We start from the raw sequence: 19,481 nt of genomic DNA, 5'->3' as shown, positions 1-19,481 counted from the left end.
GCCTGTATTTGCCCGTGTTGACCGTGCCCCCGGCCATTATAAGAGACCCGGCCTATAATTGAATACAGGCCACTATTAGAGGATTAACGGTAGGCTTATTCCCAACGGCCATGTCTCAAACGTCCATCAAGATGACGTGCCCCTCTCTTATATACGGTGCCGTTCAGTTCAAGTTGAAAAGCAATTATGTGCAATGTAGGCCAGCCAGCAACAACAATACACAAACGCCAATATGCCATACACTTACGCAGATAGTCTAGTGCCAGTGCCACTGTAGGTAATTGCCTAGTTCGCCTCTATGAACGCATAGATACCATAGTCTTTGTTCACCTCTTACGTCAACTTTTACATCTTTTATTATGTATTGTCTCTCATTCAAAATCCCTGCTCCACCTTCCCAGGGGAATTTAATATTATTTTCAATAACTATTCTGCTGTAGGTATAACCTGGATCCGTTCAACAGCTACAGTGATGAGGAGATCTGGGCAGTGCTGGAGAAGACCTACATGAAAAACACGGTATGTTCAGAATCCACACAGTGAATGAAGCCTTGTGTGTCATTATATCTGTCTAGTTTGGCGGAATATAGTCATAGAGTGATGTATTAGTTAGTACAAGTAAGTTAGCAGCAGTCTATGTTGCTGCCTGCCATAGACCGAGGGACAGTGAGTGAAAATCACCAGTCACACATCATTATCGTTACATCTGACAGTGTTTTCTTCTGTATTTTTTATCTTTTTTAATTATTTACTTACTGTTTCTTGCTGTTGCTGCTATTTCGACAACTGTTCATTTGTCTCATTTGTTTCTTGTACCGTATTTTCCGGACTATAAGCCGCAACTTTTCCCCCATGCTTTGAACCCTGCGGCCTATACAACGGTGCGGCTAATCTATGGATTTTTACAGCTAACGGCCACTAGGGGACCTTCTAAACCTATCTATATGGCCGGTCCACGTCCCCCACCTTTAAGCGGCGGGCTCCAGCAGGAAAGGTCGGAGGCCAGAAAAGTGTGTGAGACAGGCAGGTTCGCGCGAACACCGAAAGCAAATGTGGAACCAAATGCAGTACGAGAGACAGAACGAGAGAAAGACAGACATTACGAGAGCGACAGTTTGCGCAAAGGAAGTTTTCATGCACAAACCCTCATTAGGGAAAACAAACTTTTAAAAAGGAAGAAAAAAAAGAAAGCCGGGACGTGCGCTGGGAGCGCACCGTTTACGGTATTATTTCTGCACAGTGAGTGTACACGTTTCGAATGCTGTTAAACATGTGAAAGTTTGTGTGTCTGAAACGCTATGTGATACAGTACAGTTTACACAGCACAGTAAATGTTCCGTACTATTGCACTAAATGGTAACACTTGAATAAGTTATGCAAATATGCAACTTTCCCATCTCTCATCTCTTTCCCGATAATCCCCTCTGTACACGAACCCTTACATATGGTAATTAAATATTAAAACACCTGCGGCTTATAGTCCAGTGCGGCTTGTATATGTACACATTTGTTTTTTTCCCTAAATGTAGCTGGTGCGGCTTATATTCAGGTGCGCTTTATAGTCCGGAAATTACGGTAGTAGCCTTTTAGTAGCGTTTCTTTGCCCTTTCTAATTGTTGTTTTCAATGTCCAAATGCTTCTTTGGCAATATGTAAAGTGTTACATCATGCCAATAAAGCCAATTGAATCGAATAGTTAGTACATGATACACATGATCATGACAGTGAATAGATGGTGATGGTCCTCCTCTCTCAGATATCAGCGCTGCCACAGAAGCTGCAGTCAGAGGTGGTGGAGAACGGAGAGAATTTCTCTGTGGGAGAGAGGCAGCTCATGTGTATGGCCCGAGCCCTGCTCAGAAACTCCAAGGTGGGTCTTTCAGAACTTCTCTGTTGACCTAATAATATTATTAATAATAATCTTGTGTATTTGTCCTATGCACATGATACGGCTACCATGTACAGTGAAGACTTAGCTGCGTCCAGCGTGGGGCTCGAACCTACGACCCCAGTTCAAGATTTACACGCAACCACAAGAACCATAGCAAACCAAACTATAGTAATGCCATACCTGATATTGCTAGCTAGCCATGAACGAAGTGTAGGCTACTGCATATTTGCTGTGCACCATATCAACTGTCCAGTTGTCAGATCTAATAGCCAACAAATTGTTTATGTACTGTCCCCAAATCAAGAACGTTTTTCCACGTCGTGCTGTTGCTGTTATTGCGAGTTGAATTGCGCGACGTGATGTGACAGGGTTCGTTTGGTCTCATTCATGGCGAGATACCAGTCTGCTTAGCTAGATCTATCTTGGGAAAAGAATAATCGGCCAAAACAATAATAATAGTAGGGACTGCGGGCGTGATCAAATAATTAATGGTGTTCATGCAAGCGCACTCGGAGAACTCAGAAAAAGTCAACAGCTGTTATTTTGAAACTGACCACATATTGGGAATCTACATGGTTACTTTCTTGCCTGAAAAAATATAACAACAATTACTAATAATCAAATGAGACGGCTTGCTCTGTGTTGTTATGTTGATTTCACTAACAGTGTTCGTTTGGTCTAGGTGAGTGATAACGTCATAACATTACATGTAGATTTGGGTGGAGGGACTATAAAAGTTACTGGTTGCTATGGAAATGGTATAACTAACGATTCATTATTAAACTTTTCAATGCTAATATGAGCAATAGATGTATTTTTGTTTTCAGAATTATGTTTTCTGTTGAAATGCCGTTGTATAAGTGGGATAATTAACTCTGGGCCGGGCGTTGTGCTGTTTAAATGACCGGCTACACCTCTGGAAATTCACTACCTCCGCGCCGGTCATTTAAACAGCCCAACGCCCAGACCCGGATTCATTACGTAATGAACCTATGACTGTAATAGCAATGTTATTATAAGAGGCTATACGATTTTTGTGTCTTTATATGCCCTTCTCTGTCAGATTATCTTGTTAGATGAAGCGACAGCGTCCATAGACTCTGAGACTGATGCTCTGATCCAGCACACCATGAGAGATGCCTTCCAGCACTGTACCATGCTGACTATCGCCCACCGCATCAACACCGTGCTGGAGGCCCACCGCATCCTGGTCATGGACAACGGCAAGGTACAGTAAACATGCAAATACTAACACATGATGGCACACACATACGCACTCACACATACACACACACACACATACACCCCCCTTCCCCACCCCCCTCCCCCCGAAACACACACACAATTCAGTAGTACAAATCCACTACAGTAGCTCTCCAGAGGTGGATTATGGACCTGCTGTAGCAGTATTTTCCAGAACCTTTCTCTCTTGGCATACAGATGACGGAGACAAGCTGAACCAGGCCTGATGCTTCTGATTACTCTGTCTCTATATGTCTCCCAGGCGATGGAGTTTGACTGTGTTTCTATACGTCTCCCAGGTGGTGGAGTTTGACCGTCCAGAGGTGCTGATACAGAGGCCAGACTCTCGGTTTGCCTCTCTCCTGATTGCAGCCAACACAGTGAACCAGTGAACTGGGTCCAGGTCCAGAAAGACACAACCCCACCAGCTTGATCCATGTCCAGACAGACACACCTCCACCAGCTTGCAGGCGCCAATCATGGTGATCCACCTCATACTCGGAGGAGTGGCACACATACAGTACACACACACGCACACACATTATGAATGAAAATCTTACTTGGTTTAGTTTAGATTTCAAGAACACGCTGAGTGGTCGGTCAAGATGGGTTCAAACAGAGACAATAGGTTTATTCTGATGTTACGTTTTGCAAAGCGGACTCTGAAAACAATTCATGTGAAACAAAGTGTTTCCTTCGATCAGAGTGAGGGACTGGGACTCGGGAGTGATATCTTATAACGTGAGAAAGGAAGTGACATGCAGTTTCAGGATGAAGAGGACAGGGAAGTGATGTCACACAGAAACAAATTGTAGTTTTAACAGACTGATTCTAGGGGAACGAACTACAAAGTTAGAAGAAGAGTCAGGTAGGAAAACAGAAAGGAACAAATGGTGTGGGTAACATTAGTGACACTGATTTCATTAACAATTTCCCCCGTTTTGTGGATTAAACATCCACAACTATAATAAAAATGAAAGTCTCAACAATGTGGATAATCAAACTAAGTAATATAATAAAATAATCTCAAATACATTTTTTAAAACTTAATGCTTCTTATATGGAAAGGAAGTTATCTATCTTCACCCCTAGGTGGAGCATAATAAAGATGACAGAAAATTTTACAACCTCAAGATTATCTTCTCTCCACATGCAACCATGCATGAAAACTCCTTGCTTCAAAATTTTACAGAAGCAAGGTAAAAAGATGACATGATTACTAATCTTATACACATTTCACATATTCATTAGTGAGTGGGAAAAACAATATTTTTGTTTTAGAGGAAAACCCTTAAATTCTAATTAGAAACACATCAGATTATGTATCAAAATATTCTAAAATCTCAATTTCAATGGCACAGACTTCATTAAAGGAAAATGCTCGTTTTTGACAACCTGGACCTTATTTACGACATATTATAAGAAGTTTGACTCACCCAGATCACTTTTGTGTTGTTCGGAGGCCTGTAGAAGAAATTTAAAATCCAGCGCGAGCCAGTATATCCATGTAATGGCGGCGCACGGGGCATAGGGAATGCAGTTTCTCAAAATCCATTTTCGGCCGCTAAACGGTTGTTTTCATCAATCACATTGCATGAATCGACAGTTGATATTCCTCTACGCGAGCCATTCTTTCGGTTTTCAAATACGTGGTCTGTAGCCTCTGTAATATGATCTTTACACTGGCTATGCTCCCTCACATTCTCTGCGCTACGATCGGATTGTTGCTGACGAATGACGACGACAATATTCTCGGCACCAACTACGATCGTAGCGCAGAGAATGTGAGCCGGAGAATAGCAGGCTGCGCGCTGGCCTGTGCGCATGCGTGCTGGAGCAAGTGGGGGAGAGGCTTGTAAAGATCATATTACAGAGGCTACAGACCACGTATTTGAAAACCGAAAGAATGGCTCGCGTAGAGGAATATCAACTGTCGATTCATGCAATGTGATTGATGAAAACAACCGTTTAGCGGCCGAAAATGGATTTTGAGAAACTGCATTCCCTATGCCCCGTGCGCCGCCATTACATGGATATACTGGCTCGCGCTGGATTTTAAATTTCTTCTACAGGCCTCCGAACAACACAAAAGTGATCTGGGTGAGTCAAACTTCTTATAATATGTCGTAAATAAGGTCCAGGTTGTCAAAAACGAGCATTTTCCTTTAAGGTCTCGAATTGAATGAACATCTAATTAAACTTTTCCTCAACAGGGCTGCAGCAATTGGGCATATCTGTAACAGCAGTTAAACACTTTCCAATATATTTAACAAATCCCAAAAATAATAATGATCAAAATAATAACCATAAAATTGATACACAGATTTGAGAATATCCAGGATTTGAAAAGGCATTATCAACAATTCCCCAAGCATTTTATCTATGAACAGTATTTCAAATCTGAATGTCTTTCTTTTTTGTTTCATGGAACTCTGTTAATGTAGCATTTGGATCTGAAATAAACAAACAGCATTTTGAACCTACTATCGCACGTCTCCTTTACTAGCTAGAATTATATCTAATCTAAATCTATTATAACACAACCTTTTTCATTTCATTTACTTCTTTAGCTAAGACTGAAATTACTTTGTATGATGCGTTCATGTGTCTTTGCAAGACAGTTGAGAGTTACTGTAGGCTTCAAGCTGAGTTTTACACAAGCCAGAGTTAGGAGATAATATACAAACACATTTACATTTTTAGATAGTTCTACGGTGTCTATAGTTTGATTGTTGATGAATTACCTGCATTTCAGCGTGATCAACCTTCCTAATCATGGGAATTAAATGAGCAAGATAACATCCATATTACACTGTTGCTATTTAAAGTTGAATAAGCCATTTTCCTTACAGACCAAAAATACTCCTCTTGGAGTGGCTCTCTGAACCTGGATATAACATCTCATAAATAAGCTTAGATCATTAATTTGTCCTAATCTGTGTGTTTTATCTGAAAATATCAATACATGCTGTGACATATTGAAGAGGTCCCTTTGAATTGTCTACCTCGCTTTTGCCAGGCCATTCCGGCTGGAATTGGGATCTGTGTCTCTCACGACCTCTGTGTGTGTGGGACCGGTAGGATTACCCCTACTGGGCCTTGATGTGTTAACAAATAGATTCATCCCCTCAGTTCCCACAAGGGAAAGTTAAATGGAGTTGGGTTAACAAACCTGACTTAGCAGAGTTGCCAATCTGGGCAAAAAACAGAAGTGATAGAAGGTTTCTGAAGAAACTCACAGGGCCTCCAAAAGCCCAGCGTGGCCTGTGTTGAAACCTTCAGGTGAATGGCGCCTCTGTGTGAACTACAGACTGGCCAATGATTATGGGGATAAGATAGAGCCCCTGGTGGAGACTGATCCACCATTTTCAGTGCCTTGAAACCTGAACACCAATGGGTTTCAGTCATCAACATGACACAAGGCTTAGCGTCCCTCTTGCAGAAGAGGTGCAACCAGGGACAGCTTTTAATATTGATGGAGATCAATATCAGTTCACTTGAACGCCAATTGGGTTTACACAACTTCCCAAACACCTGTCATCAGGCGTTGCGTAATCACCTATGCAAAATGCCTCCCATCACTTTCCACTTAAAGGGCAAGACTGCAAACATCCATGTAGTCAGTCGGTATGCACATGGCATGACTTTGGAGAGCTTTGGAAACAGAGAGGTTTCCTGTCAGCATTTAGGGATGCCCATTAAGAATGGAGAGTTGGTTAGGGAGCTCATGGAGGCCATCAGCCTTCCAAAAGGTGACAGTGATTAAGGACACTCTCATGGAGTTTGAGAAGTTCAGATTCCTGAGTGCAATTTTGTTAGGCTTTAATGATGCAATCGACAATTTTACATTTTAATCCAGAAATGATAATATAATTTTTCAAGGAACTGTAGTGGATACACCTGTACAAGTTCCTAGTACTCAGTGCATGATTTTCTACTTGGCTTGAATATTGTGAATTAATCTTGGTCCGGCTATTTCAGAAAACTGTGTAACCTTGAATAGAACAAGGTGAGATTATGGTTCTCATTAACCTCTAGTGTCAACCCTGTTTAGGTTAGTCTCTTCTATATCTGTATAGGAGTTACTCAGTCTATCTACTATTTACATGAAAATTACAAGCAAAGGACTGTCCAGGAGTGGAGGAAATATGAGTAGCTAAACCTTGCCATCATAATGTGATTATCTGCTTGGGTTAAAGGAATTTGGTAAAATATGGGTGCAGAGGTACAGTACTAAGAGGTATATTTTTTCCAAATCCAATAGTTATAGTAGTACATTTTAGATGCAAAATCTCTAACTCTCTGACTATACTAATAGATTCAATAGGATGTCTCTTTTTCATGTGCAATTTACTTAGTTGATGTAGTTAGGTGCACAGCAGTTACACACGGTACCCTGTTGAATATTGGTGATTTTCAGAGAAATGCCTTTTAATATGATCCTGTTAGCTATTTCCTAATTATGATGATTGACCTCTGAGTATGGCTGTCGGCTTAAGTTTTCGGTAAGCAACGGTGTCCCTCTTCCATAGACTTATGAGATAAAGACATTCCATGGCTGGTACACTCTGTCCAAACACCATTGTTGTGGTTAGAGATAAAGGCCTGGGCGCCGAGGCGGCGTAGGTTAATGGGACAAAACAAGGCCACAGAAGAGACCAGAGACAGTCTTATCGGAGAAGAGACGAGGAAGGGGGGGACACTCAAACCACATAAGAACGTTGCAACGAGACCAATGCTTTGATTTGGAAATGACGAGAGGTTAAAGTAGGAGCCCAAGTTTTTTCACCCCCTCCTCACAAGCTCAGGAGAGAGAGGAGGGATCGTACTGTAGATAAAACACTCCCACCAGCTGTTTCGAACTGGCGCCCCGTACGACCGGGGGGTGTTACTGTCGGTGCAGATGGCAATCTAGAATGCTGGTCGGCTAGTGTAAAATATCCATGCGATGTAGGTGATGTGAACATGGCTCAGGCCAGTCACCCGTTGGTCGGTGACACTCTAACTAAAGCAATCACCACCAAGGTCAAGAGAGTAGAGGAGAAAGCCAGAGCTCCACAGATCCCATTCAGAGCTAGGGATGACAAACGAGAACGCTGTCATCTTTGTGGGAGCAGAAGCTCAGAGAACAGCTTTCACCCTCACACGGCTCCCCCATTATTCAGAAGCTGATGCCGCTCCGTGGCCAAGGCCGCTCTGTTACAAAAGCCAGAAGGCCTGGGTGTAACAACCAACTTGAACGGAAGCCAAAACATGTAGAGTTCCTCCTCGATGCGAGGGGTGGTGAGAGAGCAAGGCATGCATGCATTGGTGATGGGGGGGGAGCCTATTTTTGGGTGAGAAAAACCAGGCCATTCCGGCTGGAATTGGGATCTGTGTCTCTCACGACCTCTGTGTGTGTGTGGGACCGGTAGGATTACCCCTACTGGGCCTTGATGTGTTAACAAATAGATTCATCCCCTCAGTTCCCACAAGGGAAAGTTAAATGGAGTTGGGTAAACAAACCTGACTTAGCAAAGTTGCCAATCTGGGCAAAAAACAGAAGTGATAGAAGGTTTCTGAAGAAACTCACAGGGCCTCCAAAAGCCCAGCGTGGCCTGTGTTGAAACCTTCAGGTGAATGGCGCCTCTGTGTGAACTACAGACTGGCCAATGATTATGGGGATAAGATAGAGCCCCTGGTGGAGACTGATCCACCATTTTCAGTGCCTTGAAACCTGAACACCAATGGGTTTCAGTCATCAACATGACACAAGGCTTAGCGTCCCTCTTGCAGAAGAGGTGCAACCAGGGACAGCTTTTAATATTGATGGAGATCAATATCAGTTCACTTGAACGCCAATTGGGTTTACACAACTTCCCAAACACCTGTCATCAGGCGTTGCGTAATCACCTATGCAAAATGCCTCCCATCACTTTCCACTTAAAGGGCAAGACTGCAAACATCCATGTAGTCAGTCGGTATGCACATGGCATGACTTTGGAGAGCTTTGGAAACAGAGAGGTTTCCTGTCAGCATTTAGGGACGCCCATTAAGAATGGAGAGTTGGTTAGGGAGCTCATGGAGGCCATCAGCCTTCCAAAAGGTGACAGTGATTAAGGACACTCTCATGGAGTTTGAGTCGGGTTAACACTCTGGTTGACAGCAGAACAGACAGCTCGTGACAGAGATACCATACAAGCGCATTTGTCCTCAGCCCAACCTGCACCCCCGTATCAGATTGATACTGTCACTGACCACAAGGTGATGCAGGTAGAGACTGAGAGGGGGGGAGGGGTGGACATGGATGGAGAATGGGGCAGAAATGGACTCAGACGAGTGTGGCGACAAGGTCAGATATTGGTTGCACCACAACGGTTGCTCCCTTATCTGCCAACACAGATTCACTTCACTGTTCTTATCATCCTCAGAGTAGTGGACTCAGACTGAAAGAATGAACCGTGTCATCAAGGGGAGACTCACAAAGTCATCAGGAGGGCGTGATTTGGCCTGACGCTTTGAGTCTCGTGCTTTGCTCCATTCGAGCAACACAATCAGGAGATGGGCCTTAGCCTTTCGAGGTCATCTGTGGCAGGCAGATGTTCATCTCACTAGTAAGGCGTTGAGTGGTTACTGTGAGTAATTAAGCATGGCTGTGGCCAGGGCCCACAAACAGGTGCTGGCAGTATGGAGCGAGATCCCCAAGGGGGGGACAGGCTCTAATCCCAGGCCAGTACGTAATGATAAAGAAGTTTCAGGGGGAGACTTTAGAGGCAAAGTGGGATGGACCTTATCAGACCTGGCTCATCACCCACACAGCAGTAAAGGTAGTAGGGAAACCCAACTGGAGCCAAGCTAGTCAATGCAAGGTGGTAGCACCACCAGACACAGATTAGACTGAGTACACCCTTGTAGTATTGAATGGGATAAATTGCAGAGCCAACCACTCCAGACTTAAAAACATCGGGGTAGAATAGCGTCCAGGCTTAGCACCCCAAAACTAGGGACAGTCGTGGCAGCTGTTGTTCGAGCAGAGTCCTTGAGCTAAAGAACCATCCTTCTAGCGGTGGGGGTCGACTCAGGATGAAGACGACAACTTAGAGAATTACGACGATACCTGTGCCCACTGCTCGGATGACTGTAGCGCTGCTAAAGGGACAGGAGAATGAGTGTTAAGACCGCAGGCAGGCTTAAAACGGACCTTCCTGGAAGGTCACAGTCTGGAGTAGGGGGGGGGGCTCTTCTAGAAATAGGATAATGAAACTAAGGATTTTGTGAAACCATAATCTCTAGATCTGGTCTGAGTGAGAGAGAGTGAGTGAGAGATATGCTATCACAATCAGAGTCGTGGAATGAATGATACTGTCGCAGTTTTCTTGTGTTTTTCTGTGCTAACAGGTGGAGTTGGAGAGAAGGACTTCCGGGTTGACTTGGGACACGGGTGATCAACGTGTGCTGGAGCTCAACAGGGAAGACTACACTACTCCGGGTGGAGACGTCGACAGACCAAGATGGGACATTTGAACTTTCACACCACACAATAACCACATCTTCCATTCACAGCTTGTCAGGGACAGGACGTGGAGGGTGTGGGTCATTGTCATTCTGTGAATAAAAACTCCAGGTTGCACTTGAGATATACTCATTAAAACGGAGACAGGGGTATTGGGACATGTATTTTGTTAAAAAGGTCATTTATGTCTGGGTCGGGGGCACTCGGATCTGGAGTAATTTTCCTTTCACAGCAGAGATACACACAGCAATTAAAGATCATCTCTCAGGGAGAAGACACTTCGATTTCGAACTAACAGAGTAGGTTTCAAGTTGCTATCAGGAAGGGTTTGTGTCATCATCCTGTGGTTTTCCATGGTTAGACCAACACAGTCAGCCGTGGAAAACCTTGCTTCGAAATTGGGCTTAGGAGGTAGCTACGTCAGTCAAGAATGTGTCATCATGTTTGTGTATATGCAGATCCCAGACTCCCAAGCGAGCGGAGTGCCTCAAATGGCACACCCCTTTAACTCTTCTTTAATGCTACGATACATCAACTGTTCCAGGGAAGTAGCAGACGCTGAATTAGAAAGAGAGATTGTTCAGATGATGGTGTTAGATTCCACTCTGGAGGGACCTACAGAGAACGTGGGGTTAGGACCGCAAAAGTGGGCTCAGACCAGTTCACTAGTGTATCTTCCGCAGAAAACCCAGGGTTGTTTTTGTCTACAGAGAGAGAGAGGAGCAGGGAATGTGGGGCACAGCCAGTGTCTGCATACTAGGCTTTGTACTGCTCTGAAATGTGGTAGATGGAACTTGCGCACCCTAGGGGGGTCTACTGGGTTTGGGAAGAGACGGTCCTACCAAGGAACTGGACGGGTTCCTGTGTGTTTGGGGTTACCTTGCCAGGGGTGGTTACCCATCAGGATTGCGGGACTCAGCGGTAGGAGGTTAAAGGGATAGTGGGAGAAAGACCGATTCAACATTCTGAAATCCGCCGTACTAGGAGAGAGACTAGGGTGAGGGGTTGTGGATGGCATACTCACTCACATGGGGTCTAGAAAGATAGTTTGCTTTTCTTTTTCACCCATAACATGGGGGTCGAATTATTAGTGACGGACATTAAGAAACTTGCAGTGGCATTTGGGGATGTTGTCCAACAGAACAACTGATGCTTAGGGTTTGATTAATGAGGAGATGTCTAGCATGCGGAAGGCAGTGTAAGAAATTAAGGCGGACATGCTGTTTCACCATTGCGGATAATCAACTCCCGTTGCAGAATCAGATTGAACAGATCAGAGCCATGACTAATTTGCTACACATAGGCGAGGTGTCTCATTTCACAGATCTGTTTGGTTGGTTGCAGGGCAACCTGCTCATATCTTTCTTACAGCAGCTAGCGACACTTGTTCACACATCTCGCTGTATCCTTAGCAGGGCATGTTCGGGAGGGAGGTCCCGTTTGCACGTCAGTAGACTGGAGATGAGATCCAGTGCCAGCATGTTTTCTGTAAGAAGGTTCTAAGGGACACGTGAAGCTATTCTATGTAGGGTGTACCTGTATGGATGTTAGGTTCATACATGAAGTAACCTAATAGATAGTTATTTTGTTTTCCTTTGAAATTGTAATCTTGCTAGGGGAAGCAACGATTGGGATATTATGTAACTGTTCATCTGTTTATCTTAAGCACGCTTTTCTGCTCAGTTATTCTTTTTCTTTCTGCATAATGGCTGTTCAGGGTTAGGTTTTGGAAGTCAACATTTCTCTTGATCATTATGATTCTGCGTGTTCACGTATAATCTTAGGAGGGATTGTTGAATATTGGTGATTTTCAGAGAAATGCCTTTTAATATGATCCTGTTAGCTATTTCCTAATCAGTGGCGATTTTACATTAGGGGCAGGTGGGGCAGTGCCCTACCAGGTGGCGCTGTTGTGCAAGATGCATCTTAGCCTACAACTGTGTTTCGGAAAAATCTAATTTATAATTAATACAAAATAGTGATTCAGTGGTGAAAATAGCATGTATAAATATGTGACAGCGGCTGGTGATTTGGTCCGCAACTCGGCAAACCCCGAAATGCGCTAGGGGGCAAAATAACTAAAAAAACTTTTTTTTGTTTTTTTTGTTTTTTTGTGTATTACCAAAGTTGAAGTTGTGAAGAACCTACTTACTATAACAGACAACAGTTTTAGGTTCACGAAATACGTTTAATTAGTCTGCAAACTAAGCTAGTTTTTAGCTGATTTCGAGTCGGGTTTGGGGGCGGGCAGATCGATTAACATGATTTGGTTTCATTGGCTATTGCTTCCGGGTTCTCCGCCCCCCACCCTTCCCAAACAACACGCCGGCTTTGTTTACATTCAGTGCCAAGTTTAACCATGGATGCTACAGCTTTTGCTAAAGAGAATACGGGGATGGCATCCAGGGCATGGAAAGAGTTTTAAGAGCAGCTAAAACTCCAGCAGAGCAGGACTCGTTCGTATACGGAGTTTTATTCTTGATGACCTGTGATACAGAGATGACTGTATCAACTTGTTGCTACCAAGTTGCTACCAAGCGAAACGTCGAACGACGTACCAGATTCACACCACCGCCAAGCATTCTGCTTTGCTTTGGGGTAAGCTGATCTTTATACTATCTGTGCTGTTTACATTACATTAACGTTAGTCGTTTAGCAGTAGCTCCTTTCTAAACAAGTGACTAAGTCTAGCTAGCATAACAAAGGCACTAGCACTAACTAACAAAGGCTAGCTAGCTAACGTTAGCTAACATGCTAGTTAGCTGAGCTGTCCCTTCGTTCCTAAACTAGCCAGCTACCTAGCACAGGGACATGGCTATAGCTAGTGAGCTATCCCTTTGTTCCTAAACTAGCCAGCAAGGCAGCTAATATCTAGCCAGCTGCCTAGCACAGGGACATGGCTAGCTAGTGAGCTAGCCCTTTGTTCCTAAACTAGCCAGCGAGGCAGCTAATATCGAGCTAGGTAGCTATATTATAGAGAGAAACGGAATGAGAGAGCATGAGAGGCATGGTAGTCTGACACCTTTTTCTTTGTTTTGGTTACAGGATGAGCAAAAACAAGCTCCAGCTTGTAAGGAATTGCAGCTCTCCCTTCATACCAGCCAGCAAGAAGATCACTATGCACTACAGCTTTGATTTTGCACAACAGGTGAGAATACGTTCATCCTATCATGCATTAGCTAGTCTATTTAATCAACACATTCTGGTACTATTTTATCTATATGGAGTGCCAGTACTGTGGGCAATAGTTTAATGTACTTTCTTCCTTCTATTCTATTGCAGTTTTGATGCTGAGAGACCTGGCATGGTTGTGGCCAGAGAACACCGTGATGCACCGGCAGTCGAGTTTCAGCTGCTGCGCAAGCCTGATGTCCTGCCCCCCAGAGAAGGTCTTCTTGTGCAAGCCCCACACGGACTGGACATGGCCAGACAGACGTATCTCTTTGACAAGATCAGAGAGTTCTGTTCTGATGAGGGACGAGACGTCACATGTCCCCCGCCAAACTCCACAGCAGCTCAGAACAAGACTGTCCGCTTGTAGATTCACTGCAGATCATCAGGACGGACAGTACTGCAGGAGAAAGGCCACAGCCTTTTCCTGTTTGTATACTGAAGCGTTGCTTGTTCTCTTGCACAGACTTGCCCACACTTGCACAGACTGCATTGTTAGAATATTGAATACTGAGCTGAGTACTGTTGTTATTACCTTAAGTATTGAGCTGGGGACTGTTATTACTTTGTTGTACACTTGATCACAATGAACACTATGCACCTTGTCTATAAAACAGACAACTGACTGTACACTTTAACACTTAGACTGTTGCCTTTTTTTGTACACCTAATTAGCCTACTCTGCGTGTGTTAATGTGTCGTTATCTTTGTGTGTTGTAGCCTCTGCTCTGATGTACCTACCGTAGACTAATTGGCTACCTTCAGTTCTTGTGATGGTGACATAATATAAAACTGCCCCTCCAGAAATGCCATGCTAAAATCGCCACTGTTCCTAATTATGATGATTGACCTCTGAGTATGGCTGTCGGCTTGAGTTTTCGGTAAGCAACGGTGTCCCTCTTCCATAGACGTATGAGATAAAGACATTCCATGGCTGGTACACTCTGTCCAAACACCATTGTTGTGGTTAGAGATAAAGGCCTGGGCGCCGAGGCGGCGTAGGTTAATGGGACAAAACAAGGCAACAGAAGAGACCAGAGACAGTCTTATCGGAGAAGAGACGAGGAAGGGGGGGACACTCAAACCACATAAGAACGTTGCAACGAGACCAATGCTTTGATTTGGGCACAGACAGCATACAGAGAGGTCAACTGTACATTAGGCCATGCCATCGTCTTTTGTATGTATAACCTTCTGCAATAAACCGCTTTTGCTGAGGCTCAAAACCCGTGTTGGAGAGATTCATTTGGAATACACCTGAAAAGGAGACACTGGACTGTGTGGTATTGTGTGAGATTGGGGGCCGTCTTTTATTGAAACAAAACACAACGCAGAACTGAAATAAGGACAATAATAAAAGACAACGAGATTCATCAATACAGGTATCTTGGGGTACACCTGAATGACAAACTTGACTGGTCCACCAACACAGAGGCTCTCTACAAGAAGAGCCAGAGCCGCCTGTTCTTCCTGAGGAGACTGCGGTCCTTTAATGTCTGCAGCAAAATGCTGCAGATGTTTTACAGCTCCGTGGTGGCCGGCGCCCTCTTGTACGGCGTTGTTTGCTGGGGAGGAGCCATCAAGGACAAGGAGGCGGGCCGGCTCACTAAGGTGATCAAAAAAGCCGGCTCGGTCCTCGGTCTGCAGTTGGACTCACTGGTGGAGGTGGCTGAGAGGAGGACCCTGAAGAAGGTTCTATCAATCATGGACAACCCACAGCACCCACTACACCAGTCACTGATGGCACACAGGAGCACTCTCACTTTCAGTAACAGACTCACCACCATGCACTGCAGAACAGAACGCTTGAGGAAGTCCTTCCTCCCAACAGCCATTAGACTATTCAACTCTACACAATCTGGGCGTGGCCACAGGGACTGCACTTATTAATAACGCACCATTATGACACTATGGCTTTTAACTGGAGATCACTTGGGGTACAACACATCCATTGTTTTTAACAACGTACATGTCTGATGTTTTTGGTTTGTCCTTATCTTGTATGTTTCTATATGTGTATTGTTGTCTTGTGTTGTTTTTATGGCTGTTTTATGAGCTACGTGGCATTTTAATTTCCTTCGGGATAAATAAAGTGAATCAAATCAAAAATCAAATCAAATAGTCTGGAACAGATCTACAAAAGTCAACTCCATAATTATGAATTTTCAATGACCGCATAATATCTCACAGACCAATAAGGAGATTCCTTCTCTAAATTAACTTCAGTCACAGTTACAACCGTAGAACCTGGAACTTGATTGTTGCTTTCGAATCTTATATAAACAAAATGTAGTATCGTCCATCGTATAGACCCAACAGTCAAGTGGAGTGCAGTGTTCAACAGGACAAACAAATATTGCTGTGGTGTGGTCATCATGTCTCTTCATACGTTCAATTACTTCAGTTTCAGAAGAAAAATGAATTGAGTTACTTTTCAGTGTCATGGTGTGTGTGGTGTATTTTATGTGATCATGGCTGTGGAGCTGGTCCACGTTGCCATAGCAATGACCATGGGAAAGAGGTGACCGGCAAGGTCACTCCTTTCAATAGCTCCTCCTCAGAGGAAAAGACAGTGTGGTGGCCCATTGCTTTAGCTCTTGAGAACGTTGGTTCAGTTGCATCTTCTTCAGCATCCTGGTGGTTACGATCCCTAGGTGGATCATCTTCTTGATCTGGAACGCCAGGAAAATGGCTTGGACCCTCGAAGTCCTCTCAGCTACTCTGACAGCCATCTGCGTGGTGAGTAGAACCTGGTACTGGCTCGAGCCGTCTAGGCGAGTTCCAGCTCCTCCATCTGTGGTCGCGGATCAGGACCCAATCCCCAGGCTTAAAGGTATAACATGGTCATTTTCACTTGTTTTGAGTTTGTAAGTGCTATTTGCACAAGAGGACATTGAAGAAATACAATAAAAACATTAAATATATCCGTTTTGCAGTTTCGAAGAAACAAAGCTTAACATTTTCAGTCCAATTTGACTCGGGTTGAAAATGCTCCAAATTCGTGACGTTTGTCCCATTGTTGACGTCACCCTCAAGTTTGAAAAACCGGCCTCCACTCCCCTACACCCGCCTCCAACAGAAATCTGTCTGGCTCGCGCACCTGCTGTCTTTGCACCGTTTCACCATCTATCCAACATGGTAAGGCAGCTCTGAACCCTTTCTCCTCATCTTGAGAACAATTGTGACAGCGGCTGGTGATTTGGTCCACAACTCGGCAAACCCCGAAATGCGCTAGGGGGCAAAATAAAAATAAAAAAGTATTGTTGTGAAGAACCCACTTACTATAACAGACGTTTATTAACGTTTAATTAACTTACTATTAACTTAGCGTTTTAGGTTCACGAAATACGTATAATTAGTCTGCAAACTAAGCTCGTTTTTAGCCGATTTTCGAGTCGGGTTTGGGGGCGGGCAGATCGATTAGCATGATTTGGTTTCATTGGCTATTGCTTCCGGGTTCTCCGCCCCCCCACCCTTCCCCAACACGCCAGCTTTGTTTACATTCAGTCCCAAGTTTAACCATGGATGCTACAGCTTTTGCTAAAGAGAAGACGGGGATGGCATCCAGGACATGGAAAGAGTTTTAAGAGCAGCTAAAACTCCAGCAGAGCAGGACTCGTTCGTACACAGAGTTTTATTCTTGATGACCTGTGATACAGAGATGACTGTATCAACAAAGCAAGTTGTTACCAAGTGAAAGTTGCGTCGAACGACGTACCAGATTCACACCACTGTTGTCTGCCGCCAAGCATTCTGCTTTGCTTTGGGGTAAGCTATCTTTATACTATCTGTGCTGTTTACATTGCATTAACGTTAGTCGTTTAGCAGTAGCTCCTTTCTAAACAAGTGACTAAGTCTAGCTAGCATAACAAAGGCACTAGCACTAACCAACAAAGGCTAGCTAGCTAACGTTAGCTAACATACTAGTTAGCTGAGCTGTCCCTTCGTTCCTAAACTAGCCAGCTGCCTAGTACAGGGACATGGCTATAGCTAGTGAGCTATCCCTTTGTTCCTAAACTAGCCAGCAAGGCAGCTAATATCTAGCCAGCTGTCTAGCACAGGGACATGGCTAGCTAGTGGGCAAGCCCTTTGTTCCTAAACTAGCTAGCGAGGCAGCTAATATCCAGCCAGCTGCCTAGCACAGGGACATGGCTAGCTAGTGGGCAAGCCCTTTGTTCCTAAACTAGCCAGTGAGGCAGCTAATATCTAGCTAGGTCGCTATATTATAGAGAGAAACAGAATGATAGAGCATGAGAGGTACGGTAGTCTGACACCTTTGTTTTTTGTTTTGGTTACAGGATGAGCAAAAACAAGCTCCAGGCCTGTGAGGATTTGCAGCTCTCCCTTGGCCCCTCCATACCAGCCAGCAAGAAGATCACTATGCACTACAGCTTTGATTTTGCACAACAGGTGAGAATACGTTCATCCTATGATGAGTGTGTTGTGATGTGGTAGGGTTAGGGTTACAGGTGTGTTTTTGATTTTCAATGCATCTCATCTTTTCCTTTTCTTCCTATTTTTTCCTTTGTCCAAGGTCCACTTCCTTTCTGACCTTCTTCAGCCAGGACCCATGTACTTTTTGACTCCGCGCATGTGTGGCATTTTTGGTGTCTGCTGTGAGGGGATGCCGAAGCAGCAATGCAGTCATCAACTACGTGCATCATTTCTTCAACAACTATGGAGTTGGAGAAACACACGTGGACCTACATTGTGACAACTGCCGTGGACAAAACAAGAACAATTTTGTGCTGTGGTACTGTGCTTGGCGGACCATGCACAAGCTTCACCTGAAACCCTACTTCCGGGCACTCCCACAGATTACGAGTTACCAGCACTTCAGGTAATTATCATGCATTAGCTAGTCTATTTAATCAACACATTCTGGTACTATTTTATCTATATGGAGTGCCAGTACTGTGGGCAATAGTTTAATGTACTTTCTTCCTTCTATTCTATTGCAGTTTTGATGCTGAGAGACCTGGCATGGTTGTCCCAGAGAACACTGTGATGCACCGGCAGTCGAGTTTCAGCTGCTGCGCAAGCCTGATGTCCTGCCCCCCAGAGAAGGTCTTCTTGTGCAAGCCCCACCCGGACTGGACATGGCCAGACAGACGTATCTCTTTGACAAGATCAGAGAGTTCTGCTCTGAACAAGACTGTCTGCTTGTAGATTCACTGCAGATCATCAGGACGGACAGCACTGCAGGAGAAAGGCCACAGCCTTTTCCTGTTTGTATACTGAAGCGTTGCTTGTTCTCTTGCACAGACTTGCCCACACTTGCACAGACTGCATTGTCAGAATATTGAATACTGAGCTGAGTACTGTTGTTATTACCTTGAGTATTGAGCTGGGGACTGTTATTACTTTGTTGTACACTTGATCACAATGAACACTATGCACCTTGTCTATAAAACAGACAACTGACTGTACACTTTAACACTTAGACTGTTGCCTTTTTTTGTACACTTTACTACTTATGCTTGTACTTTATATCATGTATGTGACAATAAAGAATGTTACATTTGAACTTCATCTTATATTGTGTTGTGAATGCTGTTGAGAGCAAGATTAATACTGACTCAAAGAGTGTGGGGTCATCAGTGAGAGAGCACCCCACTTGGCAGCCACTCTCAGTTAATACCCCAAGTTGACAGCCACTCTGACAGATAATGACAGATCGTCCAGG

General features: G+C 44.2%; 1 protein-coding gene across 1 annotated transcript in view; it reads left to right on the top strand.

Moving 5' to 3' along the window:
- Positions 1-16,626, top strand: part of LOC311311621 (ATP-binding cassette sub-family C member 12-like) — a gene marked incomplete at both ends in the record, with an annotated part of 114,579 nt that extends 97,953 nt beyond the window's left edge. Inside the window, 6 exons of the mRNA XM_084441371.1 lie at positions 441-519; positions 1,756-1,869; positions 2,954-3,118; positions 3,432-3,520; positions 15,178-15,563; positions 16,607-16,626. Of these exons, the coding sequence (XP_084297497.1) occupies positions 441-519; positions 1,756-1,869; positions 2,954-3,118; positions 3,432-3,520; positions 15,178-15,563; positions 16,607-16,626 (853 nt within the window). The remainder of the gene's footprint in view (positions 1-440; positions 520-1,755; positions 1,870-2,953; positions 3,119-3,431; positions 3,521-15,177; positions 15,564-16,606) is intronic.
- Between the last annotated feature and the right edge of the window lie 2,855 nt (positions 16,627-19,481).

Source organism: Borostomias antarcticus (assembly GCF_949987555.1).
Source record: "Borostomias antarcticus genome assembly, chromosome: 7".
Classification (NCBI taxonomy): domain Eukaryota; kingdom Metazoa; phylum Chordata; class Actinopteri; order Stomiiformes; family Stomiidae; genus Borostomias; species Borostomias antarcticus.
This window is presented reverse-complemented; position numbering and strand designations above follow the sequence as displayed.